Source organism: Hemicordylus capensis, chromosome 5, assembly GCF_027244095.1.
Source record: "Hemicordylus capensis ecotype Gifberg chromosome 5, rHemCap1.1.pri, whole genome shotgun sequence".
In the NCBI taxonomy this organism is placed as follows: domain Eukaryota; kingdom Metazoa; phylum Chordata; class Lepidosauria; order Squamata; family Cordylidae; genus Hemicordylus; species Hemicordylus capensis.
In genome coordinates, this window is record NC_069661.1 from 6,962,369 (window position 1) to 6,970,549 (window position 8,181).

An 8,181-nucleotide genomic window follows, 5' to 3' on the forward strand; every position below is an offset into this window, starting at 1 on the left:
CAGAGTGCCTGCGGGTGAGAGGGTGGTCCTGGCAGACTCAGAGTAACTTACAGATACATCAGTTTCACAAACATGTGTAGAAAAAAACCTTTTCTTCAAACATGCCCCCCCCCAACTCAATGGAGTGGAACGTTTGCAAACACAGAGGGCAGTTAACAGACAATCCTGTGGGCAGAAGTAATGGAACTCAGTGGCGAGGGCAAGGGGGAAGGAGGGCTTGAACAAAAAGAGCAGAAAGTATCTCAGCTTGAAGAATACTGTCTCAATACTGTCTCTAACTGCTTTAGAGGGGGAAAGGTGTCTAAACGTTTTACCATGCTGAGGCACCAACTCAGATAACACATACACACCAAGTATGTACTGCAGCGCATTAAGAGGTTGCCAGTCCTAAGCACAGTGGTTGGCACTCAGAGCATGGATGCACCAATGCAGTGAGAAAGCAGCCGAACACAACTTCCTAGGTGACTGCACCAGCACAGCGGAGGAGCAGCAATTTCTGATGCCCTCCCTTTCACCAGAGGGTTGCAACACTCTTCTGTTCCGACCCAAATGGTTTTAAAGCTCATTTCTACTAGGATCATCAGTGTCTGAAATTCATTAGGCATGGTCTCCTGGAAACTTCTCCGACCCAAGGCCCACTGAAATTAACTCAGCAACCCAGATTTCTGGGATTTGCTGGATGCATGCAGGCCAAATGTGTGGTGAGCCCACCAGGGGACCAGGTTCTGCTTGGTGCTTGCTTGCAGAATATTGCTCTGCAGAGAGAAAATGGAAGATTCTTAACAGGTGCTATCCTTCCATTTGGGTAAGAAAGACTTCAAAATGCATCATGCTACGATGTGCCTATGAGGTGTATGCGTGCTGGAGGGAATCTGGATGGCTCAAGCTACTGAGCCATGCCACAAACCACAGAGAAACCCTCAAGAAGGGTGAAGTTCTGTCAGGAAAGTTGTTACTGTCCCACCCCCCACCCACCCGCCCCCGGAGAAACAGACTTTGCACCTTCGGCAGAATCACGTGGCGGGCGTCTTCCTTTTCTCCCTCGCCATGTACCTCAGTGTTGCTGCCCACCCTACACAAATTTATGATGATGCATGTATTAAATATAGTCCTCCTGTGACAATCACCAAAAGGCTTTGGGGACCTGAGCTTGTCTCTGCACTGAATTGGCTCAATTATCGTCCGTGATTTAAGTCTGGCTTGGGGTGGGAGGTGGGGGGAAGTAAACACCCTGGCAAATGATGCAGGAGGCATTACGCCGATGCCAAGAGGAGTGATGAAGGGTATAAATAGACAGGAGGTCCAGAAAGGAGCCAGACGCAGGCGACAGGAGGCAGAAGCACGGGAGAGCCTTGCCAGCCCACCAGGATGCCTGCGACCTCTCTTCCAGTGTATGTCCTCTGCCTTCTCACCTTGTCTTCAGCCTGCTACATCCAGAACTGCCCTCGAGGCGGAAAGAGAGCCCTGCCGGATGCAGAAATCAGACAGGTATTTGAGAGCTTGGCTTGATGGATGCAGGCATGCCAGCCGTGTGTGTGTATGAGAGAGAAGTTTAGCTGCTTGCCACCCAGCTCTCTCTTTCGAGGGAGAATCAGCTCTGCATGTGGACTCATTTACTTTCTCCGCCTGTTGCCGCCTTTGGGGTCTTGTCCAGTACCTTCTGCTGTTCCCCTCAGTCCTGTTAGCCTCTCCCCAGGCATGGCCCTTTGTCAGGATGAAACATCTCCAGTTCCTGGGAGGCATCGCCTGAGAAAGCAAATGCAGGGGAAATGCTCATTTAGAAACTCTGTGTGGCTTTCACAGTTTGGGTCTCAGAAGAAAGCAAAACTGGTATAACAGTCGCATCTGTTTGAGTGTATGCATTGCAGTGCCTCCGGAAAAGTGTCTAGCCAGATGGGAAAGCCTCTGTGACCAATGTGTTGCAGGGCAGGACTCTGTGCCTGCCTCCACACCCCTTCCCATTATATATACTAAGTGGGGATCTATCCCCTGAAGAAGATTTCCGTGCTAGCAGCATCAGCAGGTGCTTGTCTGGGGACTCTTTTTGGCCCCTAGGCTGCCGGCTGCCAACCCTGGTTGGAGAATAACTGGATAGCTTTAGCCAGCCACTGTGCTTTACTTCAGCTCCCCCTCTATAAACTGAGAATAGGGATTGCGGAAAACTATCTCAAGGGCTGTAGCAAAGGTTGAAGGTCTGTGCACAGCTTGTTTGTGGCGGGACTAGAAGACAAGCCCTGCTGGAACAGACTCAGGGCCATCTAGTTCAGCATCCTGCTTCCCACGGTGGCCGACCAGATGCCCCAAGGCAGGAACTGCTGCAAAGGGCAGTTTCTCCATAAGGCAAGGCAAGGCTGTGGCCTCAAGTGGAAGATTACTGGGGTGCCAGCAGGGTCCACAACCTCACCTGCCTCCCTCTGCTCTCAGAACAGTTCTTTGCTGAGCGGTAGCACAGCCACTCCTCTCCTCCTCTTCCTGAATGCCTCGGCGCCCACTGCTACTGCTACTGCCTGCCTTGTTGTGAGAAGTGTGTGCACCTCCCTCTGCCTCCTCCCTTATGCACTGTTGGGCTGGTTATGAAAAGGGGGAGAAAGAGGAGATGAGGGAAAGGCAGGACAGGACGGGAGTTGCTCGACAGAGAACTCTACTGCCCTTTCCTCATCTCCTCTTCTACTTCCTCCTGCTCTTCGTATCCAGCCCAAAAGCACATGAAGGAAGCAGTGGAAGATGTGAATGTAGTAGCAGCTATCATCTCAGCAAAGGAGCAGGCAGCAGAGATGAGTGTGTGCATGTGCACATGAAATCAAGGGCTTGAAAGAAAGGGAAAGTGTGCACACATTTCTTGAGCGACGACTCCCCCACTACACACCCTGCCCAGCAACTGCTATTCAGAGGTATACTGCCTCTAAGCATGGAGATTCTTCATAGCAGGGGTTCTCAAACATTGCGATTGTGGCTGGGGATGATGGAATTGTAGTCCAACATCATATGGGGACCCAAGTTTGAAAACGCCAACTATATAGCCATCATGACTAATAGCCACTGATAATATTGTGAATTATATTTATAAACATGTTTTTACTAATAACCATGTTACAGCATTTCCCCCCTCTAAAAGCTCTTTGCTGGGTGGAGTGGTGAGCATTCTCTCCATTTCCCCAATACGGTTTGAGAATTCCTCTCTAAGGGGCATCCAAACTCCCCCTTGTGGTGTTTGAAATGTAGGGCCATTAACTGTAAGGCCCGTAACACCTGCAATTAATGACCTAGTCAATAATTATACACCTGCAACCCTACCTTTTAAAATTGCACCTTCTGTTTGGTCAGTACAGAGTTGCCAACTAACCTGAAAAAATGGCCCAGCCTGTTCTTGTGCTTTTAGCAGCAGCTTGCTTTGCAAAAACAGGCAGGTGGCATAGACACCTTTCATGGTATGGAGGCAAAAACTCTCACTTGCTCATATCTGCATCTCAGGCTACAGTTCAAGGCACGGCTGTACTGTCTAGTTGAAAAATAGACAGCCTTAATCTATGTGTGCACATGAAAAATAAATCTCTCCTGTGGGCTTATGTTCCCTGTGTTTGGGGCATGCCTCATTGCATTACAAGTGAATCAATTTACTCCCAAAGAGTCCTATTACGCTCAATTCTGCTACTCTGGAGAGTTGCGGTGGATGGCCAGGGGTAATTCAAATGCAATAATTATTGAGTACTTCCAATAACCTCAATGGAGTTACACCTCTGTAAATAATATCCGAAAGATTATCTGGGTACCATGGGCACCTGCAGGACTGCAAGGAGACAATAGAGAGAAAACGAGATTTAGAGGAGCATATACAGTAGCTAGACGTGTCAAGGGGAATAACAAAAACCTCTTTAAATATATGAGAAGCAGGAAACCTGCCAGGGAGCCGGTTGGACCCTTCGATGATGAGGGTGTGAAAGGGATTATTAAGGAGGATAAGGAGATTGCAGAGAAGTTGAGTGAGTTCTTTGCATCTGTCTACATGGCGGAGGATACTGACCCACTCCAGAACTGAGCTTCTCGGGCTTGGAGGCTGAAGAACTGGGTCAGTTTGAGGTGATGCGAGAGCATGTTCTAAACTGTCTTGAAAAACTAAAAATTAACAAATCACCAGGGCGCCAGATGGTGTCCACCCAAGAATTCTGAAGGAACTTAAATGTGAAAATGCTAGTCTAGCAAAAATAAGTAACTTGTCTCTACAATCGGGCTCTGTACCAAAGGACTGGAAAGTAGCTAATGTAACTCTGATTTTCAAAAAGGGATCCAGCGGGGATCTGGGAACATAAGAACAGCCCTGCTGAATCAGGCCCAAGGCCCATCTAGTCCACATCCTGCTTCACACAGTGGCCCACAGGCAAGAGCTGAGGACATGCCCTCTCTCCTGCTGTTGTTCCCCTGCAACTGGTATTTTGAGGGAAACTACAGGCCAGTTAGCTTAACTTCTGTGCCTGGTAAATTGATGGAAAGCATATTTAAGAACAAAATTGTTAAGCATATAGAAGAACAAGCCTTGCTGAAGAAGAACCAGCATGGCTTCCGCAAGGGCAAGCCTCGCCTCACTAACCTTTTGGAGTTCTTTGAGAGTGTCAACAGGAGTGTGGATAAAGGTGATCCGGTTGATAAAGTAATCTTGGACTTCCAAAATGCTTTTGACAAGTCCCTCACCAAAGGCTCTTGAGTAAACTTAGCAGTCATGGGATAAGGGGGCAGGTTCATGTGTGGATTGATAACTGGCTGAAGGTCAGGAAAGAGAAGGCAGGAATAAATGGACATTTAATTGAGGGAAGTAAGAGGTGGGATCCCCCAGGGATATGTACTGGAGCATTGCAGAACTGGGAAAAGTGCAGAAGAATCTGTTGTCTCCTTGTAGACCTGCAGATGCCCATGGTGCCAAGAGAATGTTTGATCCAGCAGGGCTGTTCTTATTAAAAGGGGCTTAGACAGAGGACAGGTCTATCAATGGCTACTTGTCTGGTGGCTATAGGCCACCTCCAGTCTTGGAGGCAAGATGCCTCTAAATACCAGTTGCAGGGGAGCAACAGCAAGACAGAGGGCATGCCCTCATTTCTTGCCTGTGGGCTTCTCAGAGACATCTGGGAGGCCACTGTGAGAAACAGGATGCTGGACCAGAGGGGCCTTGGGGGCTGATCCAGCAGGGTTGTTCTTATGGTTGTATGACTTTGGGGTGGGGGTGGGAATGAGCAATCCAATACACATAAGAACATAAGAACAGCCCCTCTGGATCAAGCCCAAGTCCCATCTAGTCCAGCATCCTGTTTCACACAATAGCCCTCCAGATGCCTCTGGGGAGCCCACAGGCAGGAGGTATGTGTAGGCCCTCTCTCCTGCTGTTGCTCCCCTGCAACTGGTATTGAGAGGCATCGTGCCTCTGAGGCTGGAGGTGGCCCACAGCCATTAGACTAGTAGCCATTGATAGACCTGTCCTCCATGAATCTGTCTAAACCCCTTTTATTTAAATTTAATTAATTTTAATTTAATTTAATATGTAATTAATTTTAATTTTAGTTTTATTTAAATTTCCCAACCCATCCTGGAAAAATGCCTCACTGAATTCAAAGGGAACTGGCTGGATTCGGCGGGCGGGGGGTGGGGGGCGCCACCTCCCCAGGCCCCCATGCTTGATGTGAAAGATCAGTTTGTTAAAACTACGGGCAAGATCCAAGCTAAGTTAGTCATTCGCTAAGATTCATTGGCCAACATGATGCTCAGTATTCCGACATCGAAACTCTGTGCACATCATGTTGTCTATTGAACTTAATGGGACTTAAGTTACTCATGTCTTATGGATTTCAATGGTGCTTAGTAATGATTAATTTCGTCCGACTCCTGACCTCTGTTCAGAATTGCAGTCAGTGTCAGATTAGGATACCTGCTGTGACAGAAGTAGAAAATGCTTTCTGAATTTGGTTAAAAATAAAAATGATTTGGAGAGAACCATGTCATTTTGCTCAGTAAAGAGGCATATTGAATTAATGCGTAATAGTTAGCAAATAAGAGGCCTGTATTTAGATGGTGAAAAGCCACCTGGCATAGTGGGGAAATGACTAGCAAGCCAGTGGTTGCCGGTTCGAATCCCTGCTGATATGTTTCCCAGACTATGGGAAACACCTATATCAGGCAGCAGCGATATAGGAAGATGCTGAAAGGCATCATCTCATACTGCATCGGTGGAGGCAATGGCAAACTCCTCCTGTATTCTACCAAAGACAACCACAGGGCTCTGCAGGCGGCAGGAGTTGACACCAAATCGACAGCACACTTTTCTTTACTATTTAGATGGTGATATTTCAGGACAGTGCCCCCTGAACCTTCAGGGCTGGGTAGGTCATGGTAAGAGTCAAGGAGGGGCTTTGCATGCCAGAGGTCTCAGGCTCAGTCCCTGGCAGGACCTCCAGGTTGGGCTGGGGAAGGAAACTGAGAACCTTGTGGGGCTGCAGCTGGAAAGAGGTCTTGCCTTCATACCCTGCTTCCAGGTAGCATCTGGTGGTTTGTTGTGAGAAATGGGATGCCCGCATAGTGATCCTATTGCTATGATCCAGCAGAGCTCTGCCTATGTTTGGATGTAAAGTGTCATGCCTGTAGGCCTATTGCCTTAGGCAAGCCCAGCACTAATCATCACTGTCCTCCCCTGCTCCCTCCCTCCCTCCCTCTTAGTGCATCCCCTGTGGCCCTGGAAACAAAGGGAACTGCTTTGGCCCCACCATCTGCTGTGCAGAGGAACTTGGCTGCTACTTTGGCACCTCTGAGACCCTGCGTTGCCTGGAAGAAAATTACCTGCCTTCCCCCTGCGAAGCTGGAGGAAAACCCTGCAGCATGGGCGGCCGATGTGCTGCATCCGGCATTTGCTGCAATGATGGTAACTATGAGAGCAGGGGGTTCCCAAGCCTCTGGCCATGGTGGCTGGAGAGGATGGGGCCTGCAGCCCTACAAAGGGTGGTGTGGTGGTCTCCTAAACAGGCTCATTTATCCAGGGAGAATCACCGGCCAATTCACTGTAGTCTCCACATTGTTTGCACACACAAGGGGTGTCAAGTGAGTTGAAGAAGAGCAAGGTTGACTCACCTCCTCCTTCTTCCCTGGATGTCGACAGGAAGACAGTCGTGGACATATCGCTTTTTAGTGACGCGTGTGCACAGTTGCACAAGAGCAGTCTTGGGCAAATGCACAAACTTGCCCAAATGGAGTTGCATGATGGATGGCCACCAGAAATAATGGCCATCCATCACACAGCTGCATTTGTGCAGTTTTTCCATTGGCACGCTCTTGTGCCACTGTGTGCACGTTTTGTTAAAACGCAGACAGAATGTCCCACAGTATGTCAGCCCGTAGCAGGATTGTTCTCTCTGAAGGGTCTTTTCAGTTGCATGGAATAACACAGGGGTCTTGTAAATGGCCCTCCGTGGTGGGCAAGATGTATGAAATATCCTGAACTGAGGGTTGCCAGCTGACCATAAAACAACTTGCTTGGCCTGCTCCTCTGCTTTTAATAGCTGTTTGATTGGCAGAAACCATCAGATGATGCTTTTCATGCCATGGAGCTGATAAAATGTGGAGATACAAATGTATGCTGATCCAGCTGCTGTTAACCATTCAGATGCCGTTTTTTTAAAAAAGTGGCAACTGTACCTGAATTTGTTGTTTAGGTAGACAGGAGTGGTTACCTCAAGATAACACAGCTTTGAGATAGCAATCTCTGCAACTCTGGTTGTGTAAATAAGCCCAAGGGGTCCCCATCAGACTAGCCAACCCCTCTTCCCCAGTCAATAACCTCTTCTTGCCTCCCCCCCCCCCTCCACCTTGCTTTTGAAGAGAGCTGCATCACTGATGCGATGTGTGTGGATGAAAACGGTGACAGAAGTCGGATGTCCTCCGAAAGGAACCTGACCGTGCTGGACAGCTCAGCAGGGGACCTCCTCCTCAAACTGATGCACCTGGCAAATGTCAACAGGCAGCAACACGGGAAGCAGCCGTTTTAAGAAGGCGAGCAGGAGAGCAGTCTGGAACACCAGTCATGTCATTTACGTTTCCTAAGGTCTCAGAAAAAGAAATGGATGATGCCTTAAGCAAAGTTAAGGAAGAGCCGTTTGAGAGTAAAATGTAAATAATACATAGCAAACAATAAAAACATCTTTTATTGCA

At 48.4% G+C, this 8,181-nt stretch overlaps 1 protein-coding gene across 1 annotated transcript; it reads left to right on the forward strand.

The window, feature by feature from the left end:
• Nucleotides 1-1,354: 1,354 nt before the first annotated feature.
• On the forward strand, nucleotides 1,355-8,181 carry LOC128325781 (vasotocin-neurophysin VT-like). Its single transcript, XM_053251553.1, has 3 exons — nucleotides 1,355-1,488; nucleotides 6,697-6,898; nucleotides 7,852-8,181. The coding sequence occupies exons 1-3, from the start codon at nucleotides 1,369-1,371 to the stop codon at nucleotides 8,016-8,018; spliced, it is 489 nt and encodes a 162-aa protein (XP_053107528.1). The 5' UTR covers nucleotides 1,355-1,368; the 3' UTR covers nucleotides 8,019-8,181.

Coding starts and splice junctions, on each gene's coding strand:
- LOC128325781 (XM_053251553.1), top strand. CDS start 1,369: ATGCCTGCGACCTCTCTTCCAGTGTATGTCCTCTGCCTTCTCACCTTG. Junction 1,489..6,696: donor CGGATGCAGAAATCAGACAG/GTATTTGAGAGC, acceptor CCTCCCTCTTAG/TGCATCCCCTGTGGCCCTGG. Junction 6,899..7,851: donor CGGCATTTGCTGCAATGATG/GTAACTATGAGA, acceptor TTGCTTTTGAAG/AGAGCTGCATCACTGATGCG.